At 37.6% G+C, this 17,059-nt stretch overlaps 1 protein-coding gene across 1 annotated transcript in view; it reads right to left on the reverse strand.

The window, feature by feature from the left end:
* Nucleotides 1-17,059, reverse strand: part of nfat5 (nuclear factor of activated T cells 5) — a 136,902-nt gene that overhangs the window by 58,835 nt on the left and 61,008 nt on the right. The window contains 2 exon segments of the mRNA XM_033035729.1: nucleotides 15-558; nucleotides 13,125-13,250. Coding sequence (XP_032891620.1) covers nucleotides 15-558; nucleotides 13,125-13,250 — 670 coding nt within the window.

Consider the following 17,059-nt stretch of genomic DNA (forward strand, 5'->3'; position numbering starts at 1 on the left):
AAAACTATACCAACCCATTGATTCCCTTTGAGCTGTTTTTGCCTTCTGAGACGAGTTGAGAAAGTACATAATGGGGTCCTTTTGCACTGTCTGCATCAAAGACATCCATATTTGATTCTTCATCATCCACACGCACAAATCCAGGCCGTTGTTTAGGTGAACGTTTTCGTGATTTCCGTGGTACTGTTGTGTTGTCGTTATAGGAACTAGAACTCATGATGCTGTAGTTAGAGCCTGATTCATCCATCCAAATATTATTGCTCTGTTCCGAGTCACCTGCATCATCCTGACAAGACATCCTGCTGTCATCCAGCAAATCTTCAGGTGGTGGAGAGATGTTGAGGACTGTTCTCCTTTTGGGGGTGGACTGTAGCTGTGGGGCATTACTTAACTGGTTTTCATAGCTCAGTAATTCACTTACCCCATGAGCACTTACCCCCTGTTCTGGAGTGCAGCTATCTACTTGCATAGATGTGTTGTCAGTTACTGAGGTAGAATGCATGCTAGGTTTGGAAGATGGGGTGAAGGTGTTGCTTTGACCACCGCTGGAGGAGACATCTGTGGTATGTACAATCCACATGTAAATATATATTTTAAATGCGAGTTAGCTAGCATTGTTGTTGTGTTTTGTTTAATTGTTCACAAAGCTTCAATTCAATGTATAAAGTTCTAAGAAATAATAAAATTATATAAAATTATGCTTAGTTTATTTCAAATACTTGGATACCAGTCAGAATAAAGGGGGAAAAAACGTTGGTATGTTATTATTTACTTGGGGTTGTTCATAACCAAGCAGCGAAAATTTAAATAATCTTCTGACCTACAAAGCAAAGAACTGCAAATAGAATTGCAAATCCTCAGTTTGACAGGCAGGTTCCTGAAACTAAAATGAAAAATATAATTAAGCTAATCTTGAAATTATAATTTCTATGCATTCTTAAAAGTCAATTAAAAAGATTATATAAATACTAATCAACTGAATAGGTGTATGATAAACATAACAGGAGTAGACGCATGCACTTCTCTATGATACAGCTGACAAGGGACTATCAAAAACCATATGGAGAATTATTGTGACCCAAACTATACTTCACGTGATCTACAATTGGTTTCCATTCAGCAGATGTCACCAAATTATCATAAATATGTTTATACAAGGTAATGTGGTAAAATTATTTGATCTGAAAACAGGCTTCAAAGACAGTGCAAAGCAGATAAAGTATCTAAGAGTTTAAGAAGGAACTGCAGGTACACAAAAAAGCTGGAGAAACTCAGCGGGTGCAGCAGCATCTATGGAGCGAAGGAAATAGGCAACGTTTCGGGCCGAAACCTTTCTTCAGACTGATGGGGGGTGGTGGGGCGGGGAGAAGAAAGGAAAAAGGAGGAGGAGCCGAAGGCTGGGGGATGGGAGGAGACAGCAGGAGGGCTGAGGAAGGGGAGGATCTGCCTGTACTGAAAGCAAAACAGCTCTAAGTCTGTTGCACATTATGGTAAATGAACAACTTTATTAATAACAGCATTTTACCCTAAAGCATAGCAGATATATTAGGCAGATGCCAAATGTTTAACTTAGCTTACGCCCATCCTCCTATATTGCAAGAAAAAAATGTTGAAATATGATAAATCAATAAAATAATCAAATTGGCATAATTTCTAATAGCCACTTGAAAAACAGCATTTTCCGTTTTTTTCCATTTAGTTTTGAATACAAAATGCATTATTTGAAGCCACTTTATTGGACCATGGTCTTAAACACATTTTTAAAAAATCCTAATTTATTTCTAACCACCCAACCCCACCTTCTCAACAGTTAAAATTTCTGAAATGCAGTCACTATTGTAATGCAAAGTCATTGAACCTCCTTTGCCAAGTCCTCAAAGGCCCTTCCAGAACAGACAACAAACTTCTTAGCTATTACAGATCCTCAAGTAGCTGCTGAATGTTATTTGTTTGGAATACATATATCATATTAGTGGTTCAAGGACATTGGGGCTACATCCAGTTGTGGTGCAGTATTTCAGTTTTGTGGAATTAATAATAAACATTGCCTTCTTATTTGATGAGTGGATCTTTATGTTCCCTGGTTCTGGACTCCATCCAGGAGTCTGTGCTTCCAGAAGAACAAAAAGCTCTTTGTAAATTCTTGATAGTGATTTCCTCCCACATCCCAAAGACGTGTGGGTTTGTAAATTAATTGGCTTCTGTAAATTGCCGAGTATGCAGCGAGTGGATGCAAAAATGGGATAACATAGAACAAGTGTGTATGTGTGATCGATGGTTGGCATGGACTTGGTGGGCGGAAGGGCATGTTTCCACACTATATCTCCAAATATATATTGATGATACAATGTCAATCTATGTCCTTCTTTTCCTTGGAAAGGGAATGTCCCCCCTTGAATAATCCAGTAATTTAATCAGAACGATTAGTAAAAGACACAATCCCCATATTTCCAATTTAAATTACTTTAACATTGTTCCCAGTACAAGCAGGCCATTAAAAGAAATCTGTGATTGAAATATACAATAACTCTAAAATAAAAATACAAAATGTAGTGTAAAACAGTGTGTACTATACTTTTAAGGAGACATTTACAACCTATTGATCATATGAACAAAATCAGAACGTGAACATTTCTGGTCAATTGTTAGAAGTAAATTAGAGTATCCAAATCAAAAATTCAATACTTCTACTATTTTATAGTGTTAGTGGACTATTATACTACAACTTTACAGTACAATACTGTAATAGCTTGACTCCCTGACTGCCAATCTTATGATACCTCACTCAAATGGTCTCTCTTTATTTACCTCACATAATACATGCTACAACTTTGATATTTTTTCCCACCCTCAATAAGTCTTCACATTTCATTTTTCATCATTTTAACTTCTAGATCGGAATCCCAGACTTAACAGCTGAAAAACTGCCTTCTTTTATGTGTTATATATTATTAAGATGCACTGAGAAACCACTGGAGCATTCTCTTATGATTTGTATCTTTGATGTTTTATTGGCTCAGTTATCAGATGACTATTTTACAATTACCTGGATTCCATTATAATGTATTTTGAAATCAGCTATTATTGGAAGAATGGTATTTATTTAATAAATAGGATCTGCTCAGGATTATTTTTCCATCATTTCTTGGAACTATTAACTGCAATGTGACACACTTTCTGAAAGCAAGAAAAATTCAGAGATTTGTTTTGTTGATTCAAAGTAAGTATTTTAAATTAATTGATTTGGGAATATAGTGGCAACAAAATAAAGTGGCAACACGGCATTAAAAAAACGCAGAAATATTTGCTATCGAAAAGAACTTTCGCACACAATTTGTAATTAGTAACAATTCCAATTCATTTCAGAAATATAATTCTACTCCTCGTGGAAAATAAACACTGTCATGACAGAATTTTAATATTATTAATTTTAAGGCAATATAAAATGTTAATGCTGAATTATAAACATACCACAATTATAATGCTGTAAAATATATACAATTAATTACCGTTAAAGAATTGGCTACTGAATATTTATATTATTTAATAATTTAGCTTAAACAACATTAGTAACATAGAGATTGGGATCAGAGCTAAAATACTGAATTATCCAATTACTGAAATAATTGGATAATTGGAAGATCTATGCACTGTAATGTAGACTAAATGCAATGCAAACTCCTGTACATTCAATGCTTAATTGCACTTAGTCTACATTACAGTGCATTGTTCTTTCAATGTTCTCCTCTATCAAGGACTGTTCACTTTTATTGTGGCCCAGTTTTAGAGAAGAAAAGGCACCACACCATAGCTTGATCTGGTCCTTCCTTAACATCCACAAAGATTGTGAGAGTTCACTGGATAATTATCAGAATTGAAAATCATTACTGATTTTCGACCTAACTCAAGGCCACTTGTTCAAATTTTTAATGAGGCCATTATGAGAGTCCATTTGGATCTAATGAAATCATGAAGGTCCTCTAAGCAACCATAATTAATTAAGATAGAAAATATTCAATGACTCAGAAAAAAATCTTAAATGTATCTATATTATTCTTTAATTACTTCAACAACTATGCACATCCCACTCCCCAAGGGATGCTTCTACTAAAGGACTGCCAAATTCTGTATAACATACCCCAGTAGCTCTCATGAAAATTTGTAACAACTCTAATGCTGAACCAAACTTGACAGATGGGTCTCCCTGTCCACCCACTTATAGCACTCTTTCAAAATGGTCTACTGCCCTCATCTTTGAGTTTTCTACTAGCCACGCCATAGCAACAATCCTTGCTGCAACATCAGATACTGCTGTTTACTTTCTCTCTCTGAGCTCACTATCAATTATGTTATTTTTTCTAAATTAGAATTTATGCTGCAAGTACATAATTTAAGCATGAATGCACAGGCTGGGTTCAAAATTCAACTGTGAATCACAAGACAAATCCTGAAGAAACACAAGCTGAAATTGGGACAATAAAATAACAGTAATTGGAAAAGTGATTAGTTTTAATATATTTCTGAATAACAATAATTGACATCTGTGGCTCTCAAATATGATAGAATAATTTATTTCGACTTATTTATTTATTTATTTATTTTAAGAAAGTGGCTGCAAATCAACAATTCAGATCTTTACTAATTCTATTTTTAGTGATACGCTTTGATCTTTGCTGTCTTTTTTGCAGTAAAAATAGCAAAAATGGAGGCCGTTTTGTATCAAAGGCAATTTGAAAAAGATGAGGAATATTAAATTGCAGTTTTAGAAAATAATGCTTGATTGTTAGATTTGTAAAAACAATTCATATCAATTTTTTGACAAATAATTAAATATATACAAACTATACATGAATTATGAATGTATGAATGCAAGATAAAACTGCACCATGTCTGTCTCTAAATTGATGTTAGTCATTCACTAAATGATGCCACAAGAAAAAGAGTATGGAAAAATACCCATTGGTGCAAAAGAGCATGCTTGTTTGAATTGAGCCAAAGATTGGATGGAAACTATATTCAGCATATGTCTTTTTTAAATGCGTATGTGCCTAATGGTGATTATGTTGAACTAGAAATACATGGTACATACAGCACTGAAACCCATCCATTTAGCCCAATTAATCCATAAGAGTATTTGTCCTCTCCTCAACCCACCCTTGTTATCACTATAATATAGCGCTTAATTTCCTTACCCCCTCATGTACTTAGCGAACTTTCCCATTAAGGTTTCTATTATTTCAACTGAGTTTCAGTGTAAAAAATAACTTTGTTCAGAATTCCAGATTTAATTGCTTCTGAAATTCACAATGAAACAGTCAGCAAGTCAGGCAACATCTATAGAAAATGGAATAGAGTTAACGTTTCAAGTCAGTCTTGATGAAGGGTCTTTAACCTGAAATGCTGAGACTTGTATTTCTTTAAACAGATGCTGCCAAACCTGCTAAGTGCTTCCAGTAATCTCTGTTTTTACATCTTATTATACTCCAAATCTCAATAATATAATTTTAAAGATATCTATTAGGTCTCGCCACAAACTGCTTATTTTCAACAACAAAAAAATACTGAGACTATTTATCTTTTTCTGATATGGAAATCCTTTAATTCTGGTATCATATGTATCTTGCTACCAGAATGGTATACAGGTCTCCAAATTTGAACCCACAAAGATCAGAAAGAAAACAAGTTAACTCCCTAATTTTCAATTTGATCTGCCTTGTATTAAATCCTGATTTCTTAGTTTACTTTTATTTGAGTATTATTCCCATGACAATTCTTGGCAATGTGTATTTGCACTGTCAGATTCCTCTATTCACCTTCTTCATTCACACATTTATTTATTTTTCAACTAATGTGACCTCTAGCTTACTTAGCAAAAAAGATAAATGTGCTGAAATGTATTTACTATTTACCTGTACAACTTTATAAATGCCTTCTTGGAAGTATTATTCCCTGCTCCAATCTTCCTGCCACACCTTCCAAATTTTGCCCGCTCTATTTAAATATCCATTACCTAATTCTGCGAAGATACACCTTCTATTTATTTGTGCATTCTGACAATTTTGCCATTCAAGATGGAAAAGTTTTGGTTTCATTTAGCAGAGATTATTTGAATAAACGAAGAAGAGATTTGAAGCATTGCTGCAAAAGATTGTTTTAACTGTTCAGTATGATTCATTAAAATAAAATACTACTCGTCTGTTAAATATACATGAATGTTGAGAACATAGGATACAGAAAATGCACTCTATTTTCTTTCTTTCTCATAGTTATCCAGTTCATTTTTAAATGTCACAATTGGTATCAATCCTTTTCCTCCAGCAGCACAGTTTAGATCCTAACTGGTTCTGTAAACAAAATTTTCTTCATGTTACTTTTGGTACTTTTGTAATTTCCTTCTTTGTACTCTGGTTCATGACCCTTCCACTAATGGCAGTATCTTCTCTCCATCTACTTATTCTTTAGAATCTTCACATTTTTAAATACCTTCATCTGATGCAGTTTCTATTACCTCTTTTCCAAGAACAACCCAAGTCCTCAAAGATGCCCATCAACACCTCGCTACAGCTTTCACATCTTTTCTAAAATCTGGTTCATAGAATATAGAAACATAGAAAGTAAGTGCAGGAGAAGGCCATTCAATGTGATTATAGCTAATCATCCAGAATCAGTACCCTGTTCCTGTTTTTTTCTCCAGGTCCCTTGATTCTGTTTTCCCTTCAGAGCTACCTCACTCTATTGAATACATCCAGTGAATTGGCCTACACTGCATTCTGTGGCAGAGAATTCCACAGATTCACAACTCTCTGGGGGAAAAAGTTTTTCCTCATCTAATGCCTTATAAAGCTTCATCACCTTTTCCTTGCTCTCATTACATCTCTATTTGTAAACCCAAAGACCCCAATTTTTTTTTAAAACCCACTTTTTTAAATCACTGCCATTTTCCTTGAACTATGCACAAATACCTCTCCTTACGCTTCCTGTTACATGGGACTTTTCTGAAAAGTGGTGTCGTGAACTCCCAAGACCAAATTATTAATATATGTTCAGAAAAGTACTGATCCCGGTACTGATCCCTGAGGAACACGACAGTATATTCCTCCAATCCAAAAAATCACTACTATTCATTGTTTCCTGTCATTTAGTCAATTTTTCTATCATTCTTCCACTGCTACTTATATTCCATAGGCATTAATCTTGATGATAAGACTATTATGCAGCAGTTTATCAGTGCCTTTTAAAAGTCCAGATGTAACACATTTTCTTCATTTGCCTTTTGATACAACCTCATCAATAATCATAAATTAGATAAATGTGATTTGTCCTCAAAAAATTAAGGGACTGGCTTTCCCTTGCCAATCCATCGTGGTTCGCGTAACTGATAACCGTCGCTTATTATTGTTTCTAAAAGTTTTCTCGATGACTGATTTATGGATACTAGGTTTGCCTTATATTTATTTTATGCACAGGCCTACAGGATTTGCAGATCTGCATTCCTTAGACACTTACCCATTTATTTGCATGTGTTTGAATTATTAGTCAATTCTCTCAATTTCACTTCCTCCAACATACGATGCATCCCATCCGAATTGGATATTTTATTCATTTTATGCAAACCAACCCTTCTAGTATCTCTTCTTTATCAAATTTTAGTCCATCCAGTATCTGAACAACTTTTCTTTTGCTGTGAATCCAGCAACATCAACTTCCTCAGAATTGGCTGATAAAGTCCTCGCTTAATACCTTTTCACACTTTATACCTCCATCAGTAAAGTTTGTCTATGCTGATCAAGATGCCTCAAATCCCTCTAAACATTTCCTATTCATGTACCTGTCCAAATGTTTGTTTAAGTGTTGTAATTGTACCTGCCTCAACAACTTCCTCTAGCGGATCATTCCGTACACCCTCTGTGTGAAAAGTTGCTCCTCAGGTTCCAATTAAATCTTGGAATTGGAATCTTGGGCTGCAATGTGAGCCACAACAACAGCCACATCAACTGGAGTTTGTGGTGGGTGAAGAAGGGCTCGCTGGTGCACCTTGAGAATCGGGGGTGGCATCGGAAGCTGGGACTGGGGAGGCCATGTGAGCCGGGATGGCGTCAGCAGGTCCATCCGCTACAACCAAAATTTGTTATAATGGAGTCCATTAAAACAAGGGTTTACAGTACATGTATTCCTCGATCCCACTGCTCTGCAACTCCACTGGGCCTTACTGTTCACGGTGGATGTCCTGCGTTGGCTTGATTTCCCAAAACCCAGCATTTAACTCTTATCCGAATTAAACTCCATTAGCCATCTCTCAGCTCACTTACCCACATATAATTACTGTACTATTTTATGTTAGGATAAAACGGCACTATTTCTTGCTCTGGCACTCTCCCCCAATCCTTTGTGCACCTTTTTCTCTTTTGTTTCAAGGTTACAGTTCAGCTTGCAACCCTACCACATTTTTTCAGCCTTCCTCCATTGCCACTCTACAATTCAATTCTCGGAAAATAGAACAAGGACACTGTTTCCAATTTTGTTGTGATGCAATGGATCTGGTTTGTAATCAGATCAGGTCCCATGAATCAAAGCCCCTCCCTCCTGCACCATCTTCTTAGTCATGCTTCCATTCACAATAGCCTCTCATCTCTATAGTTGCTTGCATATAGGAGCAATCTAGAAATTACTACTGTATGTTTGAGCTCATGGTCCCAAAACATTTTGCTAACCTCTTCAAATGTGCTTGCTGCACCTCATCCCTTTTTCTATCAGTGTCATTGGTACCAAAGTATCACATGCAATACTGTGCACCTTCAGTGTTATCGTTTATTCCCTTTACTCAATTTATGATTTCTAAACAAAAGATATACATATTATTTAAAAAAGTGAAATATACATTCAATAATACATTATTAATTATTTCACACTCATTAATAAATGGCAATAAGTGAATGATTACAACAAAGAATCATGGTTAGATTATGTTACACATTATAAGAATAAGGAAAAGATTATCCATTTCAGAGATGCATACATTATACATTTCCGAGATGTATAGTTGCAGAGACTACGAAAGCAAAACAAATTGGTTAGTAAGTTTGCAGATGACATAAAGATTGCTGGGGTTTGCGAGGAAGGCTGTCAAGGTAAACAGCAGGATATAGATCAGCTACAGAAATGGGTGGAGAAATAGCAGCTGGGGTTAATCCAGACTTGTACGAGGTGCTGCACTAGGGAGGTCAAATGTAAGGGGAATTATACAATTAATGGCAGAACCCTCAACAGCATTGATGTACAGAGGTAATCTTGGGGTCTGAGTCCATAGCTCCCAACAAATGGCAACACATAGAATGGTAAAGAAGACATATGGTATGCTTGCCTTCATAAATTGGGACATTGAGTGTAAGATTCAGGATGTCATGTTGCAGCTCGAGAGGGCTTTGGTTACACCACATTTGGAAAATTGTGTGCGGTTCTGGTCGCCCTTTGCAGGTCAGATGTGGAGGCTTTGGAAAAGGTGCAGAGGAGGTTTACTAGAATGCTGCCTGGATTAGGGGATATTAGCCACAGGGGGAGATTGGACAGACATATATTGTTTTCTCTGAAATGCTGGAGGTTGCAGGAAACCTGATAGGTGTATATAAAATCATAAGAAGCATAGATGGGGTAGATTGTCAGACCTTTTTTTCCCCACAAGAAAAGAAAATCAAATACTAGAGTGCATGGCTTTAAGGCGTGAGAAACAAAGTCTAAAGGAGATGTGGGGTGTAATTTCTTTTTACACAGAGGGTAGTGAGTGCCTGGATCATCTTGCCAGTGTTGGTTGTTTGAGGCAGATATGATGGTGGCATTTAGGAGGCTTTTGGATAGGCATGTGGATATGCAGGGAATGGAGGGATATGGATTATGCGCAGGTAGATAAGAGATGGTCTTGGCATCATGTTCTGCATAGACATTGTGGGCCAAAGTGCCTGTTCTTAGGCTGTACTGTTCCATGTTCTATGTTTTAATTTTACATTGGGATGTCTTTACATGACATTAACTTTAAATGAAATTATAGTTTTAATCTGGGGACAGGGCAGTAAAGAGATAGCAAAATCAATTGTTCAAACCATTCATAAAATGGCACAAATATTCCATCCAGTGTCGATGAATATGTACATTTGTAACCCTTGTCATCAGATCTTTACAGGTTATCGTTCATTCTTGGTGTGAACAGTCAAAGTCTACTTGAATCTGCTTTGGCCACTTTACTGGCTGCATGTTTGTTATTTATCGTTGATAAAGAAAATCTCAGTTAACCACTTCATATTTGTTATGTGCTTGGATTTTAAGCTAAAAGCATTGCCCTTTTATTTCTAATACAAGTTTCACAGCCCATTTTCAATCTTATGGACTTTACAATTATGGCCATCAGACTTAACATGGCGTTTGATAATTGACAAATTATGCTGTCAGCATCAAATTTCGCAGCCAATACCATGGTTATTACCAACTTATTTTAATCAGAAAACACATCTTGCGATTCTGTTTATATGCATGAATGTTTCAATTAGAATTTGCACGTCATCTTGTTTTACACCAAAAAAGTACAATGGTACAGAAGTCTGACTGTCAAGTTAACAATTTATTTTCATCATGGATTTTATTCTTTTCCTTAGTTTTGCCAAATCTTTGACACAGTCCCATGAACTGTCATTGCCATTTAGTTTGTATTACGATGACTCTTGCGCTCTGAAGAATAATGTTTCACCCTCAATTCTGAGATTCTAGGTAAATTTAACTGATCCAAATTGAAGACTCAAATACTGATTCCCATTGCTTTTAACAGAATTTGGGCTAGTTAAATCTGGGCTCTTCCACTGAAGGTACTGGGTGTAGGAAGTTGCTATTCTCACTGAAGGGGACATTCTATGCACATAAACATTTCTAGACTCTCCCATAACATTTAAAACATTAACAATATGCCATGTAATCTTCTTCTGACAGCTGATATCTATGTTGCAAACAGCATGGTCACAAATATGAAAGTGTTAACACCCAACTGCTTATTTTAAAGATCTCTCCTCAGAGAAGAAAATTCACAATATTGTGATTTTGGACACACAATCGATTCTCACCCCTGCCCCCCAGAAAAAATCCTTAGGCTCATTTTCATAATCTAGTAATAGAAAACTAAGTGCCATGCAGCACAATTTGAAGGTATTCATAAAAATATTGATAAGGCCAGTTGCCATAGTGAAAACATTTTTTTCTATTAAAGACAAAGTATTTTTGTTTCTTCAACTTTTGTCAGTTGCCAACACATTTAAAAATTGCTTCTGTTGATTGAGATGTCAAATTATCATATTTACATTTCATAGAAATATTCACTTTTTATATTTTTACTTACCAATAATGTCCATTTCTTACAGAAACCTATTAATATTTTAACTTTATAGGAATTTTTCAGTTCTTCTTCCTCTCAGTCCAAAATATAGAATTATGAAATGTTTAATGTTCTAACTTTCTCAAATACATTTGACAAGAATTAGACATTCATGAATCACAAGAGCTGGTATCAAACTTAACAAAATGGAAGTTAACATAAAGTAGCCAATGGACTCTCACTCCATTCTCTACCATTGCCCAACCATCATCATAAAGCTATGTTACAGAGGCATACAGCACAGAAACAGGCCTCTCCGCCCAACTTGCCCATGCCGAACAAGATGCCTTATCTACACTAATTCCACCTGCTTTAAACATGTCTTCTAAACATTGTTATAGTGTTTACGTGATCTACCTCCTTTGGCAGCTCGCTCCATAGACCCCCCCCCACAAGTTCAATTAAACTTGGTTGGTCCCATTCTCTTCTAATTAGCCATAATCACAAAATAAATTACAATGGCTTCCGGCTTCTGAATCTGGCTTTCTCCAAGGAATCACATTCTTGACCGCCCCTCCCCATATCCTATCAACAGCCTGCCCCTTAAAACTATCACCTGAACATGTAGTCTTTGTTTCAAATATGTATGCTGACAACACCTTTTCATCATAACTTCTAACCTCTTACGATTTCTAAATCTGATAAAAAAAATTGTTTGGCTTGAGATGAACTTTGAATTGTGCAGCTAAATCATCAAGAAGACCAGTTATTTCCAGTCATACAAGTCACGCCTATTCCTGTTCCTGTCTCTGCTCATTAGCTGCTGAAACCTGTTCTAATGCACTCCTAGCTAGCATACCTCATTCAGCCCTTCATAAAATGAAGGTAATCTGATGCGTCCTCATTCATACCATTCTATTTACCCATCACCTACATGGTCACTGTCCAATATTACTTTGATCTTTACATTTTCATTCTTGCTTTTTGATCTCTTTAGGCCTTTTTCTCCTTCGTTGATGTGATCCTTTCTTGTCCCACAACCATTCCAAATATCTAGTATGTATCCTGAACATAGCCAAATTACAACATTATGTCTTTAGCTGACCAATCCTCCTTAGAATATCAGGTGTTCATTTTAAAACCTACCTACTTGACGAAGCTTTTAGTCATTTGCCCCAACATTTCCTTTGATGATTTCTGCAGGCTTTGTTTGAAATTCCTCAAGATGTGTTGCAATATTGGAGACATTGCATAAATATTATTCAATTGCATCAACATTTAGATTGACAAGTGGATAGATTATTTACAACTTCCAAACATGGAATTAGAATTTAGTACCAAACATTCAAATACAAAGGATGTAACTTAGACCTTTGAAAATAATTAATTATTTAATGATACTTTTAAGGGACGCTAAAGAAAAAAAAGTGATGAGAATCAATGCAAAGATATTTCCCATGTTTACACATGTAGGTTCTATTACTATTGAATCAAATTATTATTTATTTTAAATTGTGTGCATGTATAGCACAATTAATTACCATTAAAATTAATTTCATGATCTTGCATAACTTAACACAGTTTCTAACCTTGGTTCCAGCACATTTTGCATTTCTCTTAACATGTTGCTGATTAAAACACTCACAAATTATATGTGGCTCTCTCAGAATTACAGCAGTTTAAATAATGTCTTGAATCACTGCTAGCAGTACACATGACAACAATAACTTGTATCTGTATTCAGACAGGATAGAAATTGAATAGAATTGCATACCAGGCGCAACTGCGGCTGAGTGGGGAGAAGTTGCTTCATCACCTCCACTTTTCTGACTCATTGATACAATTTGTGTTTCACTTGAAGGAAGCCGCAGCTCTTTTGGCAGTAGGTCATAGACAGATTCTGTAAATAAAAAGGGGGGAAATACTGCTTAGTTTAAAATGTTCATTACACATTTCAATATTTACACTATGGAATATAACATTGGTAACCATATAGCAAAAAAATCAAAAACATATTGTCAGGTTTGATATTTTAACCATGACCAAACTCTTTCACCTGTGACAAAACAGTTAATCCAAAAAATGTGACATTAGTTTTGGCGTTTCTAATTTTAGCTAAAATATGATAAATAAAAGTTGTAGTATCAATATAGCACATACATCATCAATAACTGGTTAATCTGCAGGGGCACACACTATTTGCTTCATAATATAAAAAGAGGATTGCAATAACATTCATAATTCATAAAACAGAAATAGCCTAGAACGGTAAGCAAATATATAAACTGGATCAAATGGGTAGATGTATTTACAACTTCCAATCATGGAATTAGAATTTAGTACCAAACATTCAAAATTGAAGGAAATAACTTAGATCTTTGAAAATTGTTAATTATTTGGTCAAATACTTTCAAGGGACGCTGAAGAAGAAAAAGTGATGAGAGTAAATGCAAAAGGTAGACTAAAATGCTGGAGAAACTCAGCGGGTGAGGCAGCATCTATGGAGCAAAGGAAATGGGCGACGTTTCGGGTCGAGACCCTTCTTCAGACTGATGTGGGTGTGGGTGTGGGGGGGATGGGGCGGGAAGAAGAAAGGAAGAGGCGGAGACAGTGGGCTGTGGGAGAGCTGGGAAGGGGAAAGAAGGAGAAAGCAGGGACTACCTAAAATTGGAGAAGGCAATGTTCATACCGCCGGGGTGTAAACTACCCAAGCGAAATATGAGGTGCTGCTCCTCCAATTTACGGTGGACCTCACTCTGACTATGAAGGAGGCCCAGGACAGAAAGGTCGGATTCGGAATGGGAGGGGGATTAAATGCAAAGATATTTTCCGTTTACACCTGTAGGTTCTATTAATATTGAATTAAACAATTATTTTTGCAATGCAAAGATATTTCCCAAGTTTACATCTGCCGGAGGAAGCCCGCGGGTCATGTAGCATTAGTGAAGGTGAAGGGATGGTCGCCATTTTGGGTCAAGACCCTAAAAGTGGCTTCACAGATAAGCAGGATGGTGAACAAGACGCATGGTTACCTGCCTTCATCGGTTGAGGCGCTGAGTACAAGAGTTGGGATGTCATGTCACAAGTGTATAGAATGTTGGTTAGACCACACTAGGAGTGTTGTGTGTAGTTTTCATTGCCATGCTTCAGGGGGAGGAGGAGCAGCCAGAGGATGTTGTTCATGGTGGCACAAATGACATAGGTAGGAAAAGGGATGAGGTCCTGCAATGAATATAGGGAAGATAGACACAAAAAGCTGGAGTAACTCAGCAGGACAGGCAGCATCTCTGGAGATAAGAAATGGGTGACGTTTCGGGTCGAGATCCTTCTTCAGACAGTTTGGCAATACGGTAAAAAAGCAGGACCTCAAGGATAGATAATCTTTGCATTACCCCCGGTGCCACATGCTAGTGAGGGTAGGAATAGGAGGATAGCATGAAGCTTGAGCCCCTTGTCCAGTGGTTGTAACTACGGTTGTGCCTTTACCGAGACTTGGTTACAAGAAGAACAGGAATGGCTGTGGTCTAGGGTTTTGATGTTTCAGACCTAATATGGTTGTAAAATCATGAAAGGAAAGTATTGGAGTAGATAGTCGCAATCTTTTTTCCAGGGAAGGGGAATCTAAACTTAGAGGGTGCAGGTTTAAGGTGAGCAGAGAAAGATTTAACGAGGACCGAGTGGTAAGATTTTCTCACAGGTGATGGTGGGTATATGGATCGAACTACCAGAGGAAATGGATAGGAAAGGTTAAGAGGGACATTGGCCAAACACGGGCAAATGGGATTAGCTCAGGCAGGCACTTAATTCAGCAGGAACAAGTTGGGCTGAAAGGTCTGTTTTCTTTTGCTTTGCATTCTCATCAAATTCAGATGCTCAGTGCAATTCATTCTTTGAATACATTCCTATGGCTTTCATCTCCTTTAGGGCACCACACCAATTCAGGCAAAACCCTACATTCATACCCAACATTTGTTATCCATTCTTTTTTTAAATGCCTCCACCTTTAAACCGGGAAAGTACTGCTGCTGTGCACTGACACCAGTACTTCAGCTGTTCTAGTTGCCAAGCTACAGTAAGCGAGTAAGATTCAGCTGTCTTTGGGGGTGTTGCTATGTCCTGGCAGGCACTCTTTATAGCAGTTAATTTGCATGGATATGACAGAAACAGGAATCCAGAATAGAATGGTCAATTGGTTATGTCAGAAGAGACTCTTGGGGAACATAAATACTGACATAGTTGTACCATGCAAAAATGCTTGTTTCCATGTTCTTTAAATTCTATGCAATGTATTTCTAAGCATAGAGTTCATTCATGCAACTATGCCCTCTTGAACCTGGGCAGAGTACCGATTTAACAGTCTGGTGCAATCTTAGAATAAAGACTTAGTTGACCTGGAATGAGTAACATGATTAACATGAGTAACAAGAGTCGGATTAAAGGCGTAGACTATTTTCTAAATGGGGAGAGAATCCAGAAATCGGAGGTGCAAAGAAACTTGGGAGTGCTGGTGCAGGATTCCCAAAAAGTTAATTTGCAAAAGTTAATTTAGTTTGTCTGAAGAAGGGTATTGGGCCCGAAACGTTGCCTATTTCCTTCGCTCCATAGATGCTGCTGCACCCGCTGAGTTTCTCCAGCATTTTTGTCTACCTTCAAGTTAATTTGCAAGTCGAATCGATAGTAAGGAAGGCAGACGCAATACTAGCATTTATTTCAAGAGGGCTAGAATACAAATGCAGGGATGTAACGCTGTGGCTCTATAAGGTGCTGGTCAGGCCGCATTTGGAGTATTGTGAGGAATTTTGCGCACAATATCTGAGGAAGTATGTGCAGAGGAGGTTTACAAGAATGGTCCCAGGAATGAGTAGGTTAACATATGATGAGCATTTGACGGCACAGGGCCTGTAATTACTGGAGTTTAGAAGGATGAGGGGATACTCATTGAAACTTACTGAATAGTGAAAGGCTTGGATAGAGTGGATGTGTATAGGATGTTTCCACTAGTGGGAGAGTCTTGGACTAGAGATAATAGCTTCAGAATTAAAGGACGTTTTGTTTAGGAATGAGATGAGAAGGAATTTATTTAGTCAGAGGGTGGTGAATCTGTGGAACTCATTGCAACAGAAGGCTGTGGAGGCCAAGTCAATGGATGTTTTTAAGACAGAGAGATAGATTGATTCTTGATTAGTACGTGTGTCAAGAGTTATGGAGAGAAGGAAGGAGAATGCAGTTAGGAGGGAGAAATAGATCAGCCATGGTTAAATGTCAGAGCAGATTTGATGGGCTGAATGGCCTAATTCTGTTTCTATCACTCATGACCTTAAGATTTACTTACCGTGTTTCCCGGCAAAAAAAAGAGAGAGCCCGGGACTGGCGGAGGGGCCGGCAGAAGGCGCTGAGGTGGCGGCCGGTTCTGCTGCCCGTCCCGGCGGCTGCTCGCAGCCATCCGAGCTACTTCCCTCCCGGCCACAATGCGGTGGCTCCGTGTCCGGAAGCAATGAGTGAGTTGCTGGCATGATCTCAGACCCCCTCCTTCTCAACGCTCCTCCCCTCCCCGCAACCCTGGCGGCCCAGCCAAGTTTACTACTCTATGCAGCTTAGGCCATGCTGACCCGGGCCAGACTCCCCACACGCTGTGGAAAGGAACTCTTTCTCCCCCCCCCCCCGTCAGCGGCGCTGTCCTTTTACAGCCACTTCCCAGCACACAGTTCC

The sequence above is a fragment of the Amblyraja radiata genome, chromosome 17 (assembly GCF_010909765.2).
Source record: "Amblyraja radiata isolate CabotCenter1 chromosome 17, sAmbRad1.1.pri, whole genome shotgun sequence".
In the NCBI taxonomy this organism is placed as follows: Eukaryota; Metazoa; Chordata; class Chondrichthyes; order Rajiformes; family Rajidae; genus Amblyraja; species Amblyraja radiata.